Source organism: Phocoena sinus, chromosome 4 (genome assembly GCF_008692025.1).
Source record: "Phocoena sinus isolate mPhoSin1 chromosome 4, mPhoSin1.pri, whole genome shotgun sequence".
NCBI lineage: Eukaryota > Metazoa > Chordata > Mammalia > Artiodactyla > Phocoenidae > Phocoena > Phocoena sinus.
In genome coordinates this window covers 78983684-79011107 of record NC_045766.1, presented here as the reverse complement: position 1 = coordinate 79011107, position 27424 = coordinate 78983684, and the positions used below count along the sequence as shown (strand labels likewise).

Here is a 27424-nt window from a genome sequence, read left to right as displayed (position 1 = left end):
TCATACACAAAGAATGATAGTTTTACTTCTTCCCTTCTAATTTGGATGCATTTTTTTTCTTGTCTGATTGCTGTGACTAGAACTTCCAATACTACATTAAATAGAAGTGGTGAGAGTGGGCATCCTTGTCTTTTTCTTATTTTAGAGTAAAGACTGAAAGCTTTTCACCTTTTAGTATGATGTTAGCTGTGAGTTTGTCATAAATGGCCTTTATTATGCTGAGGTGTGTTCTCTCTATACCAATGTTGATGATAGTTTTTATCATGACTGGATTTTGAATTTTGTCAAATGCTTTTTCTGTATCTATTGAAATGATTGTGTGATTCTTCTCCTTCCTTTTGTTACTGTGGTGTATCGCATTGATTGATTTGCAAATACTGAACCATCCTTGCATCCCTCAAATAAATCTCACTTGATGATGGTGTATAATCCGTTTTATATATTGTTGGATTCAGTTTGCTAATATTTTGTTGAGGATTTTTGTATCTATATTCATCAAAGATATTGGCCTGTAGTCTTTTTTTTTTTTTGCAGTACGCGGGCCTCTCACTGTGGTGGCCTCTCCCGTTGTGGAGCACAGGCTCCGGACATGCAGGCTCAGTGGCCATGGCTCACGGGCCTAGCCACTCCACGGCATGTGGGATCTTCCCAGATGGGGGCACAAACCCATGTCCTCTGCTTTGGCAGGTGGACACTCAACTACTGAACCACCATGGAAGCCCAGCCTGTAATCTTTTTTTGCAGTGTCTTTGTCTGGTTTTGATATCAGGGCAGTGGTAGCCACATAGAATGAATTTGGGAGTGTTTCATTCTCTTCAAGTGTTTGGATTAGAGAAAGATATTATTAGCTCTTCTTTATAAGTTTGGTAAAATTCCCCTGTGAAGATGACTGGTCACGGATTTTTGTTTGTTAGGAGTTTTTTAAATCACAAATTCAATTTCACTACTAGTGATCTGTCTGTTGAGATGATCTTTTTCTTCCTCATTCAGTCTTGGAAATTTGTATGTTTCTAGAAATTTCTCCATTTCTTCTAGGTTGTCCAATTAGTTGGCTTATAACTGTTAGTAATACTTTGTTATGAGTTTGTAAATCTCTGTGTTATTGGTTGTTACTTCTCCTCTTTTGATTCTTATTTTGTTTACCTGGGTCCTCTCTCTTTTCTTGTTAGCCTGGCTAAAGTTTTATCAATTTTGTTTATCTTTTCAAAGAACCAGTTCTTGGTTTCATTGATCTTTTCTAATTTTTTTTTGCTCTATTTATTTCCTCTCTGATTTTTATTATTTCCTTCCTTCTGCTGACTTTGGGCTTCACTCTTCTTTTTCTAATTCCTTTAGGTGGTAGGTTAGGTTGTTTATTTGAGATTTTTCTTGTTTCTTGAGGAAGGCCTGTATTGCTACAAAATTCCCTTCTAGAACTGCTTTTGCTGCATCCCATAAATTTTTGGAAGGTTGTGTTTCCATTTTCATTTGTCAAGATATTTTCTGATTTTCTGTTTGATTTCTTCATCGATCCTCTGGTTTTTTAGTAGCATGTTGTTTAATCTCTACATGTGTGTGCTTTTCCCATTTTTCTTGCCATAATTGATTTTTAGTTTCATACTGTTGTGGTCAGAAAATATGCTTGATATAATTTCTGTTCTCTTAGATTTGTTGAGACTTGTTTTATGGCCTAGTATGTGATCCTGGAGAATATTCCATGTGCACTTGAAAAGAATGTGTATTCTGCTGTTTTTGGATAGATGTCCTGTAGGTATCTATTAAGTCCAACGTATGGTCTATTGTATCATTTAAGACCACTAATGCCTTATTGATTTTCTATCTGGATGATCTGTCCACAGATATAAGTAGGGTGTTAAAGTCCTCTACTATTGTTATATTACTGTCAATTTCTCCCTTTTGTCTGTTAATATTTGATTTATATATTTAGGTGCTCCAGTACTAGGTGCATATATGTTAACGAGTATAATATCCTCTCTTCTATTGATCTCTTTATCATTATATAATGCCATTCTTTTTCTTTATAGCCTTTGTTTTAAAGTATATTTTGTCTGATATGAGTATTGCTACCCTCGTTTTCTTGTCATTTCTGTTTCATGAAATATCTTTTTCCATCCTCTCACTTTGTCTCTGTGTGTCTTTAGTTCTGAAGTGCATCTTTTGTAAGCAGCCTAGAGATGGGTCTTGCATTTTTATCCATTCAGCCACCCTGTGTCTTTTGATTGGAGCATTTAGTTCATTGACATTTTTTTTTTTACATCTTTATTGGAGTATAATTGCTTTACAATGGTGTGTTAGTTTCTGCTTTATAACAAAATGAATCAGTTATACATATACATATGTTCCCATATCTCTTCCCTCTTGCATCTCCCTCCCTCCCACCCTCCCTATCCCACCCCTCCAGGTGGTCACAAAGCACCGAGCTGATCTCCCTGTGCTATGCGGCTGCTTCCCGCATGGCAGGAAGTTTGGTAGTGTATATATGTCCATGCCTCTCTCTCGCTTTGTCACAGCTTACCCTTCCCCCTCCTCATATCCTCAAGTCCATTCTCTAGTAGGTCTGTGTCTTTATTCCTGTCTTACCCCTAGGTTCTTCATGACATTTTTTTTTCTTAAATTAATTGTTGATAGTTATGTACTTATTGCCATTTTGTTACTTGTTTTCTGGTTGTTTTTGTAGGTCTTTCCTGTTCTTTTCTTCTTCTTTTAGTTTCTTTTTCTTCCTTTGTGGTTTGATGATTTTCTTTACTAGTATGCTTATGTTCCTTTCCTCTCCATTTTGGTGTATCTGTTGTAGGTTTTTGATTTGTGGTTACCGTGGAATTCCTATATTATGACCTATAACTACATCTACTTGTTTTATATGGTAGTAATTTAAGTTCACACCCATTCAAAATATCTACCTTTTTACTCCCCTCCTCCACATAGATTCTTACCTTTTATTATAGCCTTTTCTTTCCACTTACAGAAGACCCTTTAACATTTCTTTTAGGGTAGGTTTAGTATTGATGAGCTCTATTAGTTTTTTGCTTGTCTGAGAAGTTCTTTATCTCCCCTTCAATTCTAAATGATAATCCTGCTGGATAGAATATCCTAGGTTGCAGATTTTTCTCTTTTAGCACTTTGAATATATCATGTCACTCTCTCTGGCCTGCAGAGTCTCTGCAGAGACGTTGGCTGATAGCCTTATGGGTATTCCTTTGTAAATGACTCTGTTTTTTTCTTGCTGCCTTCAGAATTCTCTCTTTAATTTTTACCAATTTCATTATGATTTATCTTGATGTGGGTCTGTTTTGGTTCATCTTGTTTGGAACTTTCTTTGCTTCCTGTACTTGGATATTTGCTTCCTTCTTCAGGTTCCAGAAGTTTTCAGTCATAATTTCTTCAAATACATTTCACAACCTTTCTCTCTCTTCTCCTTCTGAAACCCCTATAATGGGAATGTTGGTACACTTGATGTTATCCCAGAGATCTCTTAAACTATTCTCATTTTTTAGTTTGTTTTTCTTTTTACTGCATTGATTGGGTGATTTCCATTTCCATCTTCCAGATCACGTATGCATTCTTCTTTATCACTTAGTTGCTATTCATTCCTTCTAGTGTGTGTGTTTTTTTTTAAGACAAGCTTTTATTCATCATCTTTTAAATTAATTAATTAATTTATTTTTATTTATTTTTGGCTGTGTTGGGTCTTTGTTGCTGCATGCGGGCTTTCTCTAGTTGTGAGTGGGGGCTACTCTTAGTTGTGGTGCACAGTCTTCTCATTGCAGTGGCTTCTCTTTGCGGAGCACAGGCTCTAGGCACACAGGCTTCAGTAGTTGTGGCACGTGGGTTCAGTAGTTGTGGCTTGTGGGCTCTAGAGCGCAGGCTCAGTAGTTGTGGCGCACAGGCTTAGTTGCTCCACGGCATGTGGGATCTTCCCAGATCAGGGCTCGAACCCATGTCCCCTGCATTGGCAGGCAGATTCTTAACAACTGAGCTACCAGGGAAGTACCCTTTCTAGGGTGTTTTTGATGTCAGTTATTGTATTCTTCAGTTCTGACTGGTTCTTTTTTATATTTTCTAGTTCCTTGTTAAAATTCTCACTCTGCTTATCTATTCTTTCCCTAATTCAGCTTGCATTCTTATTACTAATGCTTTGAATTTTTTATCTTATAAATTATTTCTGTTTCATTATTTTTACCAGGGTTTTTTTCTTGCTCTTTCAACTGAGATGCATTCCTGTGTCTTTTCATTTTGCTTAACTTTCTCTGTCTCTGTGAATTTAGGTGAAACAGTTGCCTACAGCAATCTTTAATGGGTGGGCTTAGGTACAAGTGTCCCTATATAGTCTGCATGTGCCCAGTGCTTTTGGTGGGAGAGCTAGATTTGACGTGAACAGAAGCCATTTGTTTACTCAGGGTGTGCTGCCAGCTATCAACTTGGTAGGAGGTAGGGTTGGAGATGGAGGGGGTAGGGCCATAGCCAGGTGTGAGGCAGGCCTTCCTCTCTGCTCAGTGGCCATCACTGCCCTATTGGAGCAGGGTCATCTCCCAAGTTGCTGGAGCAGAAACCCTAGGTTCAGCAATCAAATCTTGTAGTATTTTATTTATTTATTTATTTATAAACACCATTGAATTGTACGCTTTTTTATTTATTTATTTATTTATTTATTTATGGCTGTGTTGGGTCTTCGTTGCTGTGCGCGGGCTTTCTCTGGTTGCAGTGAGCGGGGGCTACAGTTTGTTGCCGTGTGCAGGCTTCTCATTGTCATGGCTTCTCTTGTGGTGGAGCACGGGCTCTAGGTGCACAGGCTTCAGTAGTTGTGGCACGTGGGCTCAGTAGTTGTGGCTTGCAGGCTCTAGAGTGCAGGCTCAGTAGTTGTGGCACACAGGCTTAGTTGCTCCACGGCATGTGAGATATTCCCGGACCAGGGCTCGAACCTGTGTCCCCTGCATTGGCGGGTGGATTCTTAACCACTTTGCCACCAGGGAAGCCCTCTTGTAGTATTTTAAAAAGATGACTTATCATAACCAAATGGGTTAATTGTACAAATTCAAGTTTAGTACAATATCAGAAAACTAACCAATACATTTTACCATTTTAACAGAAAATGTCAGAAAAATGCTTTTATAGGTGCAGGAAAAGTACTGTTTGATAACATTCAACATACATTCATGTTATAAACTCTAAGTAAGCTGAGATCAGAAGGGAATTTTGGTAACTTAATAAAGGTTATCTTCGATAAACATATACTGAAGGTGAGACTTGAGAAGCTTTACCCTTAAAATAAAGAAAAAGACAGTGATTCCTTCATCACCACTATTATTTAGCAATGCAGAGAAGATCCTAGCCCAGAGCTTATTAAACTAGGCTATGACCCACCACCCCTAGGGACATTTGGAAACCTGGGTGGCATTTTTGTATGTAATAATGATGAGACAAATGGGTTGGGTTTGGGGGAGGTAGGCTGGCATGGATACTAAACATCCTGCCCTGCATGGGGCAGTTTCATCCAACAATTAATTGTTTGCCCAATATGACAGTAATAGCATCCTGATAGAGAAATAATTGAGTCAGTGTAGTAAGATAAGAGAAGAAGAATTAGGTATGAGGATTAGAATGAAAAAGCAAAACTATATTTGCAGACAATGTACTCATATAGAAAAATCAAATGAAATAAGTTATCAGAACTAAGAACCTCAGTTTAATAAGGTATCCTATTATGAAACCAACATACAAATATCAGTAATTTTTGTATGTAATTAGAAATATTATTGAGGGCTTCCCTGGTGGTGCAGTGGTTGAGAGTCCGCCTGCCGATGCAGGGGACATGGGTTCGTGCCCCGGTCCAGGAGGATCCCACCTGCCATGGAGCGGCTGGGCCCATGAGCCATGGCCTCTGAGCCTGTGCATCCAAAGCCTGTGCTCCGCAACGGGAGAGGCCACAACAGTGAGAGGCCCGTGTACCGCAAAAAAAAAAAAAGAAAAAGAAAAAGAAATATTATTGGGAAATCATATTTTTAATAGCAACAAATAACAAAGTCCCAGGAAAGCACTTAATAAAACATGCACAAGGCATTTATGGAGAAAAATATAAATTGTTCCTTAAGCACATACACAAAGATTTGACAAAAAAAAAAAGGAACATCGTGTTTATAAATGGGAAGACTCATGCTTGAATAGGTATTATTTCTCTCACAAGTATTTTATATCTTCAAACAATTCTAATCCAAATCTCTACTCGCAGTGTAACCATGTATGTAAATCAGCATCTTTTCTCTTCCCAGAAATTATATAAAAGCAACAAGCACAACTCTAAAAGAACAACTCCCAAGAACAAATTCTATTCTCAGTGAAACTCACATATATATGAGTCTTTGAACCACTAAATACTTGTAAGGACTGTGAAAAGCAGCTGAGACTAGGTAGCATGGACTGTGGAAGAGGGTCAGGAGAATCTCAGGAAGCTTGAGAAAAAATATGCTTTGTGGAGGCAAATTTGGCAATATTCAGAAATATTTTAAATGATTATATTTTGTGATTAGTTGCTAGGCTCTAGATCCTTCTAAGGTTCCTAGAGAAATTCATACATGGGCATAATGAGACCAGTATTAGATGTTTGTTGCAGCATTATTATGTGTAATCAAAAAATTAGAACCAGGGCTTCCCTGGTGGCGCAGTGGTTGAGAGTCCGCCTGCCGATGCAGGGGACATGGGTTCATGTCCTGGTCCGGGAAGATCCCACATGCTGCGGAGCGGCTGGGCCCGTGAGCCATGGCCGCTGAGCCTGCGCGTCCGGAGCCTGTGCTCCACAGCGGGAGAGGCCGCAACAGTGAGAGGCCCGCGTACCACAAAAAAAAAAAAAAAAAAAAAAAAAAATTAGAACCAATCTAAATGTCAATTTGAGCAGATAGCTTAAATTGTGGTAGAGTCCTACAATGGAAGAATGAAATTACGTCTCTATATATCGGCGTGGCCAGATTCCCAAAACAAAGCTGAATAAAAAAAGCAAGTAACAGAATATTTATAGTAAAATATCACATATGTAAATGTTAAATTAAAAATAATACTATATTTTCTTTATGTATAGTTCTTTTTCCTAGCTTCATTTAGACATAATTGACATGTAACATTGTGTAAGTTTAAGATGTACTACATGATGATTTGGTACACATATATATTGCAAAATGATTACCACAATAAGGGTAGTTAACACATCCATCACCCCACATATTTACTGTGTGTGTGTGTGTGTGTGTGTGTGTGTGTGTGTGTGTGTGTGGTGAGAGCATTTAAGATTCAGTCTTAGCAACGTTCAAGTATACAATACAGTTTTGTTAAGTGTAGTCAGCATGCTGTACATTAGCTCTCCAGAATTTATTCATCTTATAACTGAAAGTTTGTACCCTTTGATCACTTTCACCCATTTCTCCCACCACTTTGCCCCTGGCAACCACCAGTGTACTCTCTGTTTCTATGAATCCAGTTTTTTAGATTCCAGATATAATGAGATTATACAGTATTTATCTGTTTCTAACTGACTTATTTTGCTTAGCATAATGCCCTCAAGTTTCATCCATGTTATCACAAATGGCAGGATTCTCTTCTTTTTTTGTGAATGAATATATATATATCACTATATATATATATATATATATATATATCGCCTTATATATACCACTTTATTTATCCATTAATCTGCCGATAGACACTTCAGCTGTTTCCATGTCTTGACTATTGTAAATAATGCTGCAATGAACATGGGGTGCAGATACCTCTTTGATGTAGTGATTTCATTTCCTTCAGCTATATACCCAGAAGGGAAATTGCTAGGTCATATGGTCGTTCTATTTTTAATTTTTTGAGGAACCTCTATGGAATTCTTATGGAACTATTTGCCATAATGACTGTACCAATTTACATTCCCCCCAACAGTGCACAAGGGTTTCCTTTTCTCCACATCCTTGCCAGCACTTGTTATTGCTTGTCTTTTTTTTTCTTTTTTTGGGTAAGAAGTAGATTTATTAATATCCTTTGTAAAGAGGTTACAAGAAAATGGGGCTTGAAGAGGGTGGTCATGTCCCAGGTCTTGGCTAAGTTCCTGGGACAGGCCACCAAGTGAGGGTCCGTGGCTTCTCACAAGAAAGAATTAAACCATAGTAAAATGAAAGCAGAGATACACATTCCATAGGCAGAATGCAGTCCATCTTGGAAGAGGAGAGCATCCTCTTTCTTCTATTTGATAATAGCCATTCTAACAGGCATGAGGTGATATCTCACTGTAGTTTTGATTTGCAATTCCCTGATGATTAGTGATGTTGAACACCTTTTCATGTACCTGTTAGCCATCTCTGTATCTTTTTTGGGAAAGTGTCTATTCAGGTCTTTTGCCCATTTTAAAATCACATTGTTTTTTGTTTTGAGTAATATCTGTTCCTAATATATTTAGAATATAACCCCTTATCAGATATATGGTTTGCAAATGTTTTTGCCCATTTCATAGGTTGCTTTTTCATTTTGTTGATTGTTTCTTTTGCTGTGTAGAAGATTTTTGGTTTGATGTAGTCCAATTTGTTTATTTTTGTTTTTGTTGCTTGTGCTTTTTGTGTCATATCTAAAATATCATTGCCAAGACTAATATCAAGGAGCTTTTTCCTTATCTTTTCTTCTAAGCGTTTTACATTTAAGTCTTTAATCCATTTCAAGTTAATTTTTGTGAAAAATGTAAGATAAGGATCCAGCTTCATTCTTCTGCATGTGAATACCCAGTTTTCCTAGCACCACTTATTGAAGAGACTGTCTTTTCCCTATTGACTATTTTTGACTCCCTTGTCAAATATTAGTTGACTACGCATGCATGGGTTTACTTCTGGCTCTTTATTCTGTTCCATTGCTCTGTGTGTCTGTTTTTATGCCAGTACTATACTGTTCTGATTACTGTAGCTTTGTAATATAGTTTGAAATCAGGAAGTGTGTTTCTTCCAATTTTGTTCTTTCTTAACATTGCTTTGGCTATATGGGTCTTTTATGGTTACGTATAAATTTTAGGATTGTTTTTTCTATTTCTGTGAAAAACACCACTAGAATCTTGATAGGGATGTATCTATGGATGGCTTTGCGTAGTAGGGGCATTTTAAAAATATTAGTTCTTCCAATCCATGAACATGGGATATATATATTTTTTTTACTTGTGTCTTCTTCAATTTTTTTCATCAATGTTTTAATAGTTTTCACCATATAGATTTTTCACCTCCTTGGTTAAATTTACTCCTAAGAATTTTATTGTTTTTGATACTATTGTAAATGGAATCGTTTTATTTCTTTTATAGATATTGTTAGTGTGTATAAATACAACTGATTTTCATGTATTGATTTTGTATCCTGCAACTTTATTTATTTATTAGTTCTAACAGTTTTTTGATAGAGTCTTTAGAGTTTTCTCTACATAAGATCATGTCATCTGCAAATGGAGATGATTTTACTTCTTCCTTTCTGATTTGCATGCCTTTTTCTTTTTCTTTTTTTTTTTTTTTTTTGCTTGATTTCTCTGGCTAGGGCTTCCAGTATTATGTAAATAGGAGTGGTGAGAGAGTGCGCCATTTTCTTTTTCCTGATCTTAGAGGAAAAGCTTTTAGCCTTTCACTGTTGAGTGTGATATTAGCTGTGGGCTTGTCTGTATAGTTCATGTTTGTTTTTATTAGAGAGGGAGTATAGTGTAATACATAAGACCATAAGGGTCAGATTGCCATTTGCAAATTCTGAGTTTCACCACATACTATGACCTCTCTGCAAGCTATTTTGATATTTCTTTGTATTTCAAAATATGGATTTTTCCAATAGAGGACATTCCAAGGTGTGATTATTTCATAATCACCTAATATCTTCAAATACTTTCTAGCATCTTACATGTAACTAAAATGTCTTCTGGCTGAATTGTTAACAAGAGACAGTGCAGGGCAGATAATAAACTCTGAGGCACATCTGGAGATGTATCCTGATATCATTTCATCCTGTCATAACCCTTGAATTTAAAGAGGACAGGAACTGAAAGGGAGTAAATTAAATACTGGTAGGTACCTGAGTTTGTCTGTGTGTTTCTAAAGTGTTCTGCTTCATCTTCCAGGTCGAGGCCTTCCGGCAGGACAAGCTGAGGTAGAGATGATAGAACGTGCCCGGGAGAAGCGTGCTTGGGAAGCCACTCTCCCCGCTCTGAGTGACACCTCCCAGTTTAAGAAGAGGAGGAGGATGATGAATGCCATGGAGAGGAAGGAGTGGGCCTTCAGAGAGCAGGAGATCGAAAAGTAGGTTCTTAATCACGCAGATAATTGCTTCTGCACAGATGGGATTAATGTTAATACTTTTAACATATAGAGAGTTTACCCAAATGTATGGGTTTAAAAGCAATCCTTAATCTGTAGAGTTAGGAAATTGGGCTTCAGGAGCAATAGCTCTATAATTTTCTCTCCAATAATATAAAAATGTATAATGCCTTCTTTGTGTGTGTAGTTCAGTGTGGAACCCAAATTTAAACAATTCCTCAAGGCATCTCTGATTCTTCTCTTCCCTTTTCTCTTTAGGGTCTTACCTAGAATCCCACTGATTTCTGCAAAATGTCTTTCAAACTATCCTTTTCTGTTCATTCCCAGTGCCATGGTCCCTAGACCTTGGCCCTCTTCCTATCCATCAAACAGCCTCTTGGCTGACCCCATCTCTTTCCTCCTGGTACTGGATTCACCGTCGGTACACCTTGGGTTCTAGCTATAGCCAATGAGGCATTTTTCTGTTTAAAAGACAAACAGTGGAACTTTTCAATGAAGAGATGAGCTCATAGTACATAAGTAATAATATACTAAGGTATTTCTCGTTGAATTTTCAGTCATTTTAACTGATGTATTTTCAGTAATGTGGTTGTCTCTGGAATATGTAGAAATGATGAGGACCAAAAAATTACAGCTCCCTAGCAAGAAGGAAAGGAAAGGAAGTTTAAGGGTGCCATTTGTTTCAGGCTGTGCTGAGGTACTTCATTGCTCACAGAAGTACTACCAAGCCCCTGACAGTGTGCTTACACGCAAGCAAGCTAGGGGCCAATAGAGTTAGGGATTCAGTATGGTTCTGAATTCAAAATATGTTTATCTTTTTGCAACACCTTCTGATTAACCCTGAATGCAGACTGTGATGTTTGGTTAAAAGCTTGCAATTTAATAGAAAATAGTGTTTGGGGCAGAGTAGGTGTCACATACTCAATCCTGTCTGCAGAAATTTAAATTTACTTCTGCAGTTTGAAGAGGAATATTCTTGTCAGAAGGACATTAAGAATATTAAAAATGTATCTGGCCAGAATGAAGATATCACCTGAGAACATGAGTACTTTGGTTAAACTGAGGTTAATTTTAATAAATATATTTTGAGTCCCTCCTCAGGACTGGAAACAGGAAACTGCTTTACCCTGACAGAGCTCCTTATGGACCACTGGAACAGGGGGTGAGGGGTGGAAGGGGGGCAGGTGGGTGGGGATGGAGTGAAAGACCTTAAAACCAATAACTCACAGGCAGGATCTTCAGGTGATGTGCTGCTCTATACAAAAAGAGCTAGGGGAACCCAGGCAGGAGAACAGTTAGTTCTGTTTGAGAACTAACAGATATTTAGTAGATATTTGGGAAAATTACTGAGATGAGGTAGCTTCTGAGCTGTATGTAGAAGGATGAGTAAAAAGCTATCAGGTAGATGATAATATTGTTGATGATGGTGATGGAGATGATAATGATGATATTCATAAAGCATTCAACACTTACAGAGTGCTTATTTCATGCTTGAGCTAAGTTCTAAGCCAGTAGTGCTCAGAGTGTGGTCCACAGATGAGTAGCATCAGCACTTACCTGGAAACTTGTTAGAAATGCAAATTCTCAGGTTCCATCCCAGACCTACTGAAGCAGGGGGCGGGGCACAGCAATTTGCGTCATAGCAAGTCCTCCAGGTTATCTGATGTATGCTCAAGTTTGAGAACTGTTCTAGCATGCTGTGTGCATTCACGCATTTAACGTTCACAACAACCTTAGGGGATGGATACTATTATTATGTCCATTTTATGATTGAAGAGGCTGAGGTAAGTGATGAAGTTGAGAATTGAACCTAGGATTTCCAACTCTAGAAAGAAGGGACTGTTGGTGTGTGCTTATTTTTAAAAACGGCTACCTCCCTGTATTTACTTGTCACTGTTTCCCTACTCTCCCATGTATATTCACTTTGAGAACCTCCACCAGTATGACATGTTTGCTCTGTCTCTAGTCCTTTTTTTTTTTTTTGCGGTACGCGGGCCTCTCACTGTTGTGGCCTCTCCCGTCGCGGAGCACACGCTCCGGACGCGCAGGCTCAGCGGCCGTGGTCCACAGGCCCAGCCGCTCCGCGGCATGTGGGATCCTCCCAGACCGGGGCACGAACCCGTGTCCCCTGCATTGGCAGGGGGACTCTCAACCACTGCGCCACCAGGGAAGCCCTGTCTCTAGTCCTTTTGAGTAGAATATTCAGCTCTCTCTGCTGAGGCCGCACTTCTCCCTTGTCAATGTGGCAAATCTCAACCCTTGTTTATCCTCAAGTGCTGAGTTAATGGCTCCTGAAGGAAGGCTTCCCCACCATCCCCCTCCTTCCCTTTGATCAACTGGGAATGGTGCTAGAAGAGGCGCTCTGCCATTTCTTCTCCCACAGGGGTCTTTTCATTCTTTTGGCCTGGTATGTATCTCCCTGTGTTGTAAATGTTGGTTTATATGTCTACTCCACTAGAACAGTGCTTCTTGAGACAACGTATTTTATCTTGTTCACCATTGTTTATTCCCTGCCTGGCATAAATATTTGACAAATGAATGACTGAATAAATTACTGTGTAAATTTTTAAGTAAGAGCAAAATATTCAAATCTCCATTTTAGAAAGGAAAATCTTGACCACTGTGTGGAACAAAGATTGGAAGGGGGAAAGACTAGACTAACAACCAGAGTCCAAGTCAGGAGAAGGGTGACAAAGACATGCGCTAGGGAACAGATGTAAGAAGTGTTTTAGAGAAGGAATCATTAGAGGAGGGAAGAAGGTAAGAGAAGGGGTAGATTTCTGGGGGAATAGAATGAGTGAGGTTTTTTTGAGGTTGTCAGGGGATATAGCTGGAGATTCAAGTAGATAGAAGTTCTAGTTCAGAAATACCTGGTCTGAAGTACAAATTTTGAAGTCATATGTACACATAAGCAAGGTAGTCCTGGGAGAACAAGGTGAAGGTGAAGGGAAGGGAAGCGAAGAATAATTATCTATATGTGTCAGCTGCTGGCATTTTCACATTCACCCCTTAAGGCTGCATGCCACAACCTCATTTTCTCTCACTCCTCCTATTACTTAACCCTCCAGCAATACCAGTCGACCTGGAACTATGCACAAACATTCGCTGTTCACTTAGGCCCATCTGCCTGAAGAACCCTTTTTTACCCCATCTACCTAGCAAACTCTTTTTTGTCCTTCAGAACTACACCCATACATATTCCTCTTATACAGAGACTCACTATTGAGTTGCCACCCCAAACCCCCAATTCATTTGTCACACTTTTGCCAAAGTGGTCTTTTTAAGATACATGAATATGATACCAGCCCAAAGAGAAGCTTCTGTTTATGGCAAGTGTTCCTTTTCTCTGTAGTAGAGCACCCTATTTGAGAGATTGTAGACTTCTTTATGTTTTGTGATTTACTTGAAGACTGCAGGAGATTCGCCTGGAAGTTCTAAAAGAGCTGCTGAAGAAGCGTGATGAGAATCAAAATGAAGTAAACATGGCGTGCTTGAATGCCCAGTGGTCTAAACTGCAGGAGGTGAAGGAGGCAAAGTTGGCACAGATTCACCGCACACATGTATCAGGTGATGGTGCAGTATGAACCGTGAAGAGAATGGAAAAGTTGGCTCTGCTTTGGGTCTTTGACCAAACCTGATTTAACTGTGATATAATTCTTTTTTGGTCCTAGTGTTAGTTAATAGATAAGGAACAGGAGATGAGTTATTTCTCAAAAGTAGAAGGGTGGAGGAAAATTCCTCACTAAGAAAATCAAGTAATTATGTTCTAACAGGTAGTCAAGTTATTGACATTATGGGGCGTGTGTGTGTTTTTGTGTGTAGGTGTTGGGCTCCCCATATTCATGGGCTGAGGCCCTGGATAGAGAGCCCTGTTTCTCAACCTTTTTTTCATTGTTTCCACTAAAAAAGACATTCAGACATCTTTTTTCCAATTCATCCCCCTGCCATGAAATTTTAATACCACAGGTATACTGTATATCTGTTTATGTACTATAAATATATCTGTACTTTATACATAAAAAGAGGAGTCAGTGGAGGATTAAGAATAACTAAATAAAAAATTTAAATTAAGAAAATTTAACTTATTAGCATTTAGCTTTATTTGCTATATTTGCTGAGTGACTTTTTTTTTTTTTTTTTTGCGGTACGCGGGCTTCTCACTGTTGTGGCCTCTCCCATTGTGGAGCACAGGCTCTGGACGCGCAGGCTCAGCGGCCATGGCTCACGGGCCCAGCCGCTCCTCGGCACATGGGATCCTCCTGGAGCGGGGCGCGAACCCGTGTCCCCTGCATTGGCAGGCGGACTCTTAACCACTGCGCCACCAGGGAAGCCCTGAGTGACTTTTAATATAATGAATTTACTTATAAAAATTGTAATGCATCATATATATGCAAATTACCAGTTTATACACATAATAGCAATGTAATCACATTAAAAATTATTCAAAATATTTTTCCTAGCAAAACAATTACAAAAAATTAAGTTAATCCCTTAAAAGTTATTTTTAGTGAACTTTTAAACGTTTTCTTGATGTGAGAAAATAACTTTTAACTTAACTAGCTGCACCTATGCATTTAGATACTATCAACATTTTTTCTTTTCAGTAGTTGATATAACTAGTGATGGGTTGACTTACTTTCTTTTTTTTTTTTTTTTTACTCCTCCTGTCCCTCTCTCTTGCCCTCTGGGATCACCTTCCCAAATAAACTACCTGTACGCATGCCTTTGTCTCAGGTTCTGCCTGTGGGGGAACCCAGGCTAAGGCACAACTCAAATGTCACTTCCTCAGGGGAGACCTTCAAGGACCCCCACCCCCAGATAAGTCAGGTCCCTGTTATCTGTTCTCACTGTTATATGACCCTGAATTTGTGTGTGTGTGTGTGAGAAAATGACTTCTTACTTACCTAGGTGCTAGGTATGCATTTAGATATGGTCAACAGTTTTTTCTTTTCAGTACTAGATATAACCAATGATGGGTTGACTAATTTTTATAAATGACTATTAAAATGTAAACTATTTTTATGTAATTATGAAATCCCAAGTCACACACAGAAGCACTGAGGATCAAATATAAATAACATCCAAAAGGCAGCAGTGGCAAGTGCAACCACCTCTTTCAATTGTGACTTCAAAATCTCATATTGTTTTACACCATTGAGAGTGCATGATGTAGAGCCTTCAAAAGGGGATGGGTCTGTGATGGGATTGAAAGAAAAGGAACAGGTGGAAGTAGTAAGCCTGACTCCTTAGATGAGTAAACTCCTACAGTGTACAGCTGAGACTGCCAAACAATTCTGAAATCTATAAGCTTGGATATATTCTGATTTATTCTGGTGCTAGCCAAGATGGACAGAAATTTTTGAAGAACCTGTAGTCTTCCTTCCCTTTTAATTATTCTCTTAGGAGAGAATAATTCCCTCAGTCTCTACTGAAAACATGTCGTTTTCAGTTACTTTGTGTTTCTTTCATTCATTTGACAAACTTTCATTGAATACCTCTTTCTGGCCCGGAGCTTAGAATGCAGTTATAAAAGATTTTTGATGAGTACCAATTGAGAACACTAGCTGATTCAGCTTCTGTCATGGCCACCTGTCTCATGACAATCTGGATCACACAGATGTCAGATCTATGTTTTAAGTGTTCTGGCTGCAGTGAGTGATCATAATGAAATTCATTCAGTTCAGTAGCCTTCCTGTGAATAAAACTATGGTTTACTAGTCTGCATTTGGACCATTCAGAACAATATTTTGGAGATAGTCATGGAGGTATGTTTTATTTTAGCAATCAGAAAACTTTTGGGAAAGGGAAAGAATATAGAAGGGAAGTTGGAGAGAAGAAATATCATCAAGGATTATTCTGATTATGCATCACAGGTCTATGGACCTCTATCTCGCCTTGGTCGTTTCACAGACAACAACTCAGAGGACTTTGTAGTAAAAAACCACTATCTCAACACCTATGAAGGTAAGCAATTCACATAATTACAAGTCTAGTATAAGAGGATTATCTTAGAAATATAAATATATAAAATATAGCAGTTTAGATTAAAAGCTAATCAAAAATTAAAATATTTGCAAGAAATAGCAATTACATGTTTAGTATTATTAATAATATGAGTTCATAGAAACCAATAAAAACTTCTAAGACCCAAATAAATAAATGGATACACTATGCAACAATTTGTTAAGGAGTAAAGTCAGTAAACTACTAAACATTTAAACATGTTTAATGTCAGTAAAATAAAAGTTTTGCAAAAATGAAATAGAAAAAATTTTATACCAGGTTTGTGAAGCAAACAAGAAATATATAATGAAATCAGCTCTTTATGAAGAAATGCCAGAAAACTAGTGGGCAAGGGGTTGGATAAGTAGGGGATAAATTAGTGGAGAGGGTTATACCTGTTATAAAGTCCAAGAGAGGCTTTTTAAAATTATTTAAATTTCAGTTGAGAGGTTGGAGTATCACATGGCCAAGATCATGAGTTGATGGTCACACAATTGAACTTGCACCTCTGGCTGACCATCTCCAGAGCTGAATATGATAACCTGGTGTACATCCACTTTAGAATGGTGGTGCCATGTTTCATATGATCATTAATTTTCTGTCTATTATTGTGGAATGTTACATTTTTGTAGGGCAATGTTTTCATTTTAGAATGCATTTCTTATTTTATAATCTAAGTCATCAAGAATATAAGTTAATTATATAGAAATTTCCTTTATATTTCAGGGACAATTCAATTATATGAGGTACACCTTATCAATAATTCTAAATGAAACCACTTGGCAAACAACTACTAAAATTAACAGCATGCTTTCAAATGATGTATTTAAGCACCGGATACTAAACATGTACTTCCTTCCTACAGGATTAGTCGAACTTGAGTCATGTCTCCCAGATTTTGTGACACAACCCCGAATCAGATCTCCAAAACCAAAAGTCACAACCACCAAAGATGGTTTTCTAAAGAGGGCTGCAAGGATGGACCATGAGTTGGCAGAGGTTCATAAGGTATAATTCTTATCTGGAAGACAAGATGCTTCTAGTGTGACTTTTACAGAGATATACTACACTCCAAAAATTGTACTTTGTCTTGGGCAGCAATGTCCAGTAGTTCTCAACACACAAGCCTACATTCTTTCTCCTCTCTAGACTTTTCTACCAGTTACCTGTGCTGTGCCGATCAGTGCTTTTCCCCCTCATTTCAAACTGTAGGAAAACCTCTTAGAGGTTATTCTCCCCATTTGCAGAAGTCACGCTACTTTCTAAAAGTCGTTCTGACTTTGGATCTATACAATAAAATGTGACACAACACTGAGGTTGTAACAAGTTTCTAGGGTTCAGGATTACTGTTGATTTTAATAGTGTAATAGGCCTCATTTTCTCCCTTTTAGATTTGTTACCAGGGCATCATGAAGAAAGGGAGTCATGTTCAGCATCCCACTCATCTAGTTTAAACTCAACTAAATGAGAAAGTTTGACGGTCATCTCCCATGAGCCAGCTGTATAGCTTTATCCGTCAGCTTCGCTTTCTCTTTTGTTAATTGGACTATAGGTGTTCACACTTGGATACATTTGAATCCTTAGTATATGACAGTGGTGCTCTATCTTTAGCCTGCATCAGAATCACCTGGAGGGCTTGTTAAAACACATGTTGCTGGGCCTCACCCCCAAAGTTTCTGATTCAGTAGGGGTGGGGCTGGATAACTTGCATTTTTTGCAAGTTTCTAGGGGATGCTGATGCTGCAGGAACCACACTTTGAGACTCACTGATTTAAGACATACCCTCATCACTGGTCCATGTATGTTTGTTCAGTTAGTAATAGCATAAAGATCCATGGGAGCCCACACTCAAGATAAAAATTAGGACCTTGATGATCATTTACTTATATCTGTGTGGTTCTTTCCCACATTATCCCCATCTCCATTTACCGATTCTGAATTCTATGTTTATCATTTTCTCACTTTCTGTAAGATTTTTGGTAGATATTCTTTATTAGAGTATGGAAGTTCCCTTTTATTCCTAATTCACTGAAGCTTTTTAATCATGTGTTTATGTTGATTTTTATCAAATGTTTTGTCTGTATCTATTGAGATAATTATATATTTTTTCTTTAAAAAATTATTATTGTAATAGGAATATTTATAGTTTTTTACAGATATTAATCTGTCCTCACATACTTATTAGGAACATAACTTGGTCAGGATGTATTATTTTTATACGTTATTGGATTTGATTTACTGATATTTTGTTCAGAATTTTTATTCTGTATTCATGAGTGAAATGGCCTTATTTTTCTTTCTCAGTTTGACTATATGTGGCATCGGTGTCAGAGTTATACAGGTCTTCTGAAATGAATTGGGGAGTATTCCTTCTTTCCTACTTTGAAAAGAGTTTAAATAAGTTTGAGATGATCTTTTTCTTCAGTTTGGTAGAGTATTCATATAAAATTATCTGAGACGGATGTTTTCTTCATGGGAAAAATTGTAAGCACTCCTTCAATTTCCTTACAACTTACAGAACTTTCTGCAGCATTTTGGTAAATTATATTTTTTTACAAATTCCGTTTCACCTAACTTTTCAGATTTTTTTGCATATGGTTGTTGATAGTATTATCAATACTTTAAAATCTTTTTAGTGTTTATCTATAATGCCCACTATTTTCATTCATAATATTATTTATTTGTGCTTTAACTCTTTTTCCTTAATCAATTTTACTGGAGACTTGTTTATTTTCTTGGTATTTTTTTCAAACATTTGAACTTTTGATTTTGTTGATTTTCTCTACGTAAATTTTTTTCAATTACATTAATTCCCACTCATATTTATTTTATCTTTCTTTCTCCTTTCTTTGGGTTAGTTTTGTGGTTCTTTTCCTAACTTAAAATAGACATGTAGCTCATTAATTTTCAGGCAGTCATCAGTTTTATATAATATTTAAAGCTAACCATTTCCTTCAAAACACTGATTTTGGTACATCCCATTAGTTTTGACATATAGTTTGGCATTATCATTAATATCTAATTTTTTAAAACATCCATTGTGATTTTTGGACCTGTGAGTATTTAACAGTGTGTTTAAAATTTCCAAATATGCAGGAATTGTAACTAATTTTCTAATGAATTTCTCAATTGCTCTGTCGTCAGAGATCTTAGCCTGTATGATACCTATTCTGTGAAATTTAGTGAGGCTTGCTTTGTGAACTAGTATAGTATATGTGATTTTACATATAAAATAATCTAAATCCACCTTCAAATAATACTATAACTACACGTGTCATGCAGATACCTTATAGTAGCTTATTCCCAATTCCTCCCTACTGTCCCTGTGACATTGCTCACTCATTTCATTGATCCATATGCTATAAGCACCCAATACATTTTTACTGTCATATCATTTACTATCAATACATTTTTACTATCACTATGATTTAACAGTTATCCTTTAGATCAATTAAAAATAAGAAAAAATATTTCATTTTACCTTTATTTATTCCATCTTTTCCACTCTTCCTTTCTTATATAGATCCAAGTTTCTGACGTATGTCATTTTTCTCCGGCCTGAAGAACTTGTTTTACCATTTATTACAGGGCAGGTCTACTGGAAATGAACTCCTTCAGTTTTTATTTGTCTCAGAAAGTCTGTATGAATCATTTACTTTCTTTGAGATATAATTCACATACCATAAAGTTAACCCTTGTATACAATTCAGTTATTTGTAGCATACTTATAAGATTGTTCTACCATCAACACTGTCTAATTCCAGAACATTCTCATCATCCTCAAAAGAAACCCCATGCCCATTAGCAGTCACATCCAATTACCCTCTTCCCCGTACCACCTGGCAACCACTAATTTACTTTCTTTTTATGGATTTGCCTATTCTGTACATTTCATATAAATAGAACGATACAACATATGGCCTTTTGTGTTTGGCTTCTTTCATGTAGCTTAATGTCTTCAAAGTTCATCCATGTTGGAGCATGTCTCAGTATTTACTTACTTTTTATGCTTGCATAATATTCCATTGTGTGGATATACCACATTTTGTTAATCTACGTATCAGTTGATGGAAATTTGAGTTTCTACTTTTTGTCTGTTTTTGTATAAATAATGCTGATATGCACATTCATGTACATGTTTTTTAGTTTTCTTGGGTCTATACCTAGGAGTAATTTCTGCGTCACATGGTAACTCTATATTATACTTTTTTTTTTTTTTTTTTTTTTTTTTTTTTTTGGTACGCGGGCCTCTCACTGTTGTGGCCTCTCCCGTTGCGGAGCACAGACTCCAGACACACAGGCTCAGTGGCCATGGCTCACGGGCCCAGCCGCTCCGCGGCATGTGGGATCTTCCCGGACCGGGGCACGAACCCGTGTCCCCTGCATCGGCAGGCGGACTCTCAACCACTGCGCCACCAGGGAAGCCCTATATTATACTTTTTGAGGAACTGCCAAACTGTTAAAAGTGGCTGCATTATTTTACATTCCCACCAGCAATGTATGAGTGTTCCAATTTTTTCACATCTTTTCCATCTCTTGTTATTTTCCATCTTTCTTATTGTAACCATCCTAGAGTGTGTGAGGGGATATATCACTGTGGATTTGATTTGTATTTGTCTAATAATTAATGAATTTTGTCACCTTTTCATGTTATTTGTATATCTTTTTTGGAGAAATGTCTATTCAGATACTCTGCTTATTTTTAATTGGGTTTCTTTTTATTGTTTATCATAAACATTTTTAATGTTTGTATTGGTTTTAAAAAATTTTTAATTGTATATTTTTTTTATACAGCAGGTTCTTATTAGTCATCAATTTTATATACATCAGTGTACATGTCAGACCCAATCTCCCAATTCATCCCACCACCACCCCAACCCCCCCGCCACTTTCCCCTCTTGGTGTCCATACGTTTGTTCTCTACATCTGTGTCTCAATTTCTGTCCTGCAAACCAGTTCATCTGTACCATTTTTCTAGATTCCACATATATGTGTTAATATGCGATATTTGTTTTTCTCTTTCTGACTTACTTCATTATGACAGTCTCTAGATTCATCCACGTCTCTACAAATGACCCAATTTCGTTCCTTTTTATGGCTGAGTAATATTCCATTGTATATATGTACCACATCTTCTTTATGCATTCATCTGTTGATGGGTATTTAGGTTGCCTCCGTGAACTGGCTATTATAAACAGTGCTGCAATGAACATTGGGGTGCATGTGTCTTTTTGAATTATGGTTTTCTCTGGTGTATGCACAGTAGTGGGATGGCTGGGTCATATGGTAATTCTATTTTTAGTTTTTTAAGGAACGTCCATACTGTTCTCCATAGTGGCTGTATCAATTTACATTCCCACCAACAGTGCAAGAGGGATCCCTTTTCTCCACACCCTCTCCAGCATTTGTTGTTTGTAGATTTTCTGATGATGCCCATTCTAACTGGTGTGAGGTGATACTTCATTGTAGTTTTGATTTGCATTTCTCTAATAATTAGTGATGTTGAGCAGCTTTTAATGTTCTTGGCCATCTGTATGTCTTCTTTGGAGAAATGTCTATTTAGGTCTTCTGCCCATTTTTGGATTGGGTTGTTTGTTTCTTTAATATTGAGCTGCATGAGCTGTTTATATATTTTGGAGATTAATCCTTTGTCTGTTGATTCATTTGCAAATATTTTCTCCCATTCTGAGGGTTTTCTTTTCATCTTGTTTATGGTTACCTTTGCTGTGCAAAAGTTTTGAAGTTTCATTAGGTCCCATTTCTTTATTTTTGTTTTTATTTCCATTACTCTAGGAGGTGGATCAAAAAAGGTCTTGCTATGATTTATGTCAAAGAGTGTTCTTCCTATGTTTTCCTCTAAGAGTTTTATAGTGTCCAGTCTTACATTTAGGTCTCTAATCCATTTTGAGTTTATTTTTGAGTATGGTGTTAGGGAGTGTTCTAATTTCATTCTTTTACATGTAGCCGTCCAGTTTTCCCAGCACCACATATTGAAGACATTGTCTTTTCTCCATTGTATATTCTTGCCTCCTTTGTCATGGATTAGTTGACCATAGGTGCGTGGGTTTATCTCTGGGCTTTCTATCTTGTTCCATTGATTTATATTTCTGTTTTTGTGCCAGTACTATACTGTCTTGATTACTGTAGCTTTGTGGTATAGTCTGAAGTCAGGGAGTCTGATTCGTCCAGCTCTGCTTTTTTCCCTCAAGACTGCTTTGGCTATTCGGGATCTTTTGTGTCTCCATACAAATTTTAAGATTTTTTGTTCTAGTTCTGTAAAAAATGCCATAGGTAATTTGGTAAGGATTGCATTGAATCTGTAGATTATTTGGGGTAGTAGAGTCATTTTCACAATATTGATTCTTCCAGTCCAAAAACATGATATATCTCTCCATCTGTTGGTATCATCTTTAATTCCTTTCATCAGTGTCTTATACTTTTCTGCATACAGGTCTTTTGTCTCCCTAGGTAGGTTTATTCCTAGGTATTTTGTTCTTTTTGTCGCAGTGGTCAATGGCAGTGTTTCCTTAATTTCTCTTTCAGATTTTTCATCATTAGTATATAGGAAAGCAAGAGATTTCTGTGCGTTAATTTTGTATCCTGCAACTTTACCAAATTCATTGATTAGCTCTAGTAGTTTTCTGGTGGCATCTTTAGGATACTCTGTGTATAGTATCATGTCATCTGCAAACAGTGACAGTTTTACTTCTTCTTTTCCAATTTGGATTCCTTTTATTTCTTTTTCTTCTCTGATTGATGTGGCTGAAACTTCCAAAACTATGTTGAATAATAGTGGTGAGAACGGACAACCTTGTTTTGTTCCTGATCCTAGTGGAAATGGTTTCAGTTTTTCACCATTGAGAACAATGTTGGGGGTGGATTTGTCATATATGGCCTTTATTATGTTGAGGTAAGTTCCCTCTATGCCTATTTTCCGGAGAGTTTTTATCATAAATCGGTGTTGAATTTTGTCGAAAGCTTTTTCTGCATCTATTGAAATGATCATATGGTTTTTCTTCTTCAATTCATTAACATGGTTTATCACATTGATTGATGTGCATATGTTGAAGAATCCTTGCATCCCTGGGATAAATCCCACTTGATCATGGTGTATGATCCTTTTAATGTGTTGCTGGATTCTTTTCACTAGTATTTTGTTGAGTTTTGCATCTATATTCATCAGTGATATTGGTCTATAATTTTCTTCTTTTGTAGTATCTTTTTCTGGTTTTGGTTTCAGGGTAATGGTGGCCTCATAGAATGAGTTTGGGAGTGTTCCTTCTCTGCAATTTTTGGAAGAGTTTGAGAAGGATGGGTGTTAGCTCTTCTCTAAATGTTTGATAGAATTCACCTGTGAACCCATCTGGTCCTGGACTTTTGTTTGTTGGAAGACTTTTAATCACAGTTTCAATTTCATTACTTGTGATTGGTCTGTTCATATTTTCTACTTCTTCCTGGTTCAGTCTTGGGTGGTTATACCTTTCTAAGAATTTGTCCATTTCTTCCAGGTTGTCCAGTTTATTGGCATAGAGTTGCTTGTAGTAGTCTCTTAGAATGCTTTGTATTTCTGCAGTGTCTGTTTTAACTTTTCCTTTTTCATTTCTATTTTTATTGATTTGAGTCCTCTCCCTCTTTTTCTTCATGAGTCTGGCCAATGGTTTATCAGTTTTGTTTATCTTCTCAAAGAACCAGCTTTTAGTTTTATTGACCTTTGCTATTGTTTTCTTTGTTTCTATTTCATTCATTTCTGCTCTGATCTTTATGATTTCTTTTTTTGGGTTTTGTTTGTTCTTCTTTCTCTAGTTCCTTTAGCTGTAAGGTTAGATTGTTTATTTGAGATTTTTCTTGTTTCTTGAGGTAGGCGTGTATAGCTATAAACTTCCTTCTTAGAACTGCTTTTGCTTTATCCCATAGGATTTGGATCATCATGTTTTCATTGTCATTTGTCTCCAGGTAATTTTTGATTTCCTCTTTGATTTCTTCAGTGATCTCTTGACTATTTAGTAGTGTATTGTTTAGCCTGCATGTGTTTGTGTTTTTTGCGTTTTTTTCCGTAATTCATTTCTAATCTCATAGTGTTGTCATCAGAAAAGATGCTTGATATGATTTCAATTTTCTGAAATTTACTGTGGCTTGATCTGTGATACAAGATGTGATCTATCCTGGAGAATGTTCCATGCACACTTGAGAAGAAACAGTACTCTGCTGTTTTTGGATGGAATGTCCTATAAATATCAATTAAATCGATCTGCTCTATTGTGTCATTTAAAGCTTCTGTTTCCTTATTTTCACTTTAGATGATCTGTCCATTGGTGCAAGTGAGGTGTTAAAGTCCCCCACTATTATTGTGTTCCTGTTGGTTTCCTCTTTTATAGCTGTTAGCAGTTGCCTTATGTATTGAGGTGCTCTGATGTTCGGTGCATATATATTTATAATTGTTATATCATCTTCTTGGATTGATCCCTTGATCATTACATAGTGTCACTCCTTATCTCTTGTAACATTCTTTATTTTAAAGTCTATTTTACCTTATACGAGTATTGCTACTCCAGCTTTCTTTTGATTTCCATTTGCCTGGAATATCTTTTTCCATCCCCTCACTTTCAGTCTGTATGTGTCCCTAGGTCTGAAGTGGGTCTCTTGTAGACAACATATATAAGGATCTTGTTCTTGTATCCATTCAGCAAGCCTGTGTCTTTTGGTTGGAGCATTTAATCCATTCATGTTTAAGGTAATTATCGATATGTATGTTCCTATGATCATTGTCTTAATTGTTTTGGGTTTGTTTTTGTAGGTCCTTTTCTCCTCTTGTGTTTCCCACTTAGAGAAGTTCCTTTAGCATTTGTTCTAGAACTGGTTTGGTGGTGCTGAATTCTCTTAAGCTTTTGCTTGTCTGTAAAGCTTTTGATTTCTCCAACGAATCTGAATGAGATCCTTGCTGGGTAGAGTAATCTTGGTTGTAGGTTCTTCCCTTTCTTTTTTCTTTTCTTTTTCATCTTTATTGGAGTACAGTTGCTTTATAATGGTGTGTTAGTTTCTGCTTTATAACAAAGTTAATCAGTTATACATATACATATGTTCCCATATCTCTTCCCTCTTGCCTCTCCCTCCCTCCCACCCTCCTTATCACACCCCTCTAGGTCGTCACAAAGCACTGAGCTGATCTCCCTGTGCTATGCGGCTGCTTCCCACTAATTGTCTATTTTACGTTTGGTAGTGCATATATGTCCATGCCACTCTCTCAGTTTGTCACAGCTTACCCTTCCCCCTCCTCATATCCTCAAGTCCATTCTCTAGTAGGTCTGTGTCTTTATTCCTGTCTTACCCCTAGGTTATTCATGACATTTCTTTTTCTTAGATTCCATATATATGTGTTAGCACATGGTATTTGTCTTTCTCTTTCTGACTTACTTCACTCTGTATGACAGACTCTAGGTCCATCCACCTCATTACAAATAGCTCAGTTTTGTTTCTTTATATGGCTGAGTAATATTCCATTGTATATATGTGCCACATCTTCTTTATCCATTCATCCTATGATGGACACTTAGGTTGCTTCCATCTCCTGGCTATTGTAAATAGAGCTGCAATGAACATTTTGGTACATGACTCTTTTTGAATTATGGTTTTCTTAGGGTATATGTCCAGTAATGGGATAGCAGGGTTATGTGGTAGTTCTATTTGTAGTTTTTTAAGGAACCTCCATACTGTTCTCCGTAGTGGCTGTACCAATTCACATTCCCATTAGCAGTGCAAGAGTGTTCCCTTTTCTGCACACCGCTCCAGTATTTATGTTTATAGATTTTTTTGATGATGGCCATTCTGACCGGTGTGAGATGATATATCATTGTAGTTTTGATTTCCATTTCTTTAATGATTAATGATTTTGAACATTCTTTCATGTGTTTGTTGGCAATCTGTATATTTTCTTTGGAGAAATGTCTGTTTAGGTCTTCTGCCCATTTTTGGATGGGGTTGTTTGTTTTTTTGTTATTGAGCTGCATGAGCTGCTTATAAATTTTGGAGATGAATCCTTTGTCACTTGCTTCATTTGCAAATATTTTCTGCCATTCTGAGGGTTGTCTTTTGGTCTTATTTATGGTTTCCTTTGCTGTGCAAAAGCTTTGAAGTTTCATTAGGTCTCATTTGTTTATTTTTGGTTTTTATTTCCATTTCTCTGGGAGGTGGGTCAGAAAGGATCTTCCTGTGATTTATGTCATAGAGTGTTCTGCCTATGTTTTCCTCTAAGAGTTTGATAGTTTCTGGCCTTACATGTAGGGCTTTAATCCATTTTGAGTTTATTTTTGTGTATGGTGTTAGGGAGTGTTCTAATCTCATACTTTTACATGTAGCCGTCCAGTTTTCCCAGCACCACTTATTGAAGCAGCTGTCCTTTCTCCAGTGTACATTCCTGCCTCCTTTATCAAAGATAAGGTGACCATATGTGCGTGGGTTTATCTCTGGGCTTTCTATCCTGTTCCATTGATCTATATTTCTGTTTTTGTGCCAGTACCATACTGTCTTGATTACTGTAGCTTTGTAGTATAGTCTGAAGTCAGGGAGCCTGATCCCTCCAGCTCCGTTTTTCGTTCTCAAGGTTCCTTTGGCTATTCGGGGTCTTTTGTGTTTCCATACAAATTGTGAAATTTTTGGTTCTATTTCTGTGAAAAACGCCAGTGGTAGTTTGATAGGGATTGCATTGAGTCTCTAGATTGCTTTGGGTAGTAGAGTCATTTTCACAATGTTGATTCTTCCAATCCAAGAACATGGTATATCTCTCCATCTATTTGTATCATCTGTAATTTCTTTCATCAGTGTCTTATAATTTTCTGCATACAGGTCTTTTGTCTATTTGGTAGGTTTATTCCTAGATAGTTTATTCTTGTTGTTGAAATGGTAAATGGGAGTGTTTTCTTGATTTCATTTTCAGATTTTTCATTAGTGTGTAGAAATGCCAGAGATTTCTGTGCATTAATTTTGTATCCTGCAACTTTACCAAATTCATTGATTAGCTCTAGTAGTTTTCTGGCAGCATTTTTAGGATTCTCTATGTACAGTATCATATCATCTGCAAACAGTGACAGCTTTACTTCTTCTTTTCCGATTAGGATTCCTTTTATTTC

At 37.2% G+C, this 27424-nt stretch overlaps 1 protein-coding gene across 1 annotated transcript in view; it reads left to right on the top strand.

The window, feature by feature from the left end:
* CFAP91 (cilia and flagella associated protein 91) overlaps positions 1–27424 on the top strand; it is a 150633-nt gene that overhangs the window by 38599 nt on the left and 84610 nt on the right. Inside the window, exons 7-10 of the mRNA XM_032631444.1 lie at positions 10103–10280; positions 13708–13865; positions 16080–16262; positions 17167–17309. Coding sequence (XP_032487335.1) covers positions 10103–10280; positions 13708–13865; positions 16080–16262; positions 17167–17309 — 662 coding nt within the window. The remainder of the gene's footprint in view (positions 1–10102; positions 10281–13707; positions 13866–16079; positions 16263–17166; positions 17310–27424) is intronic.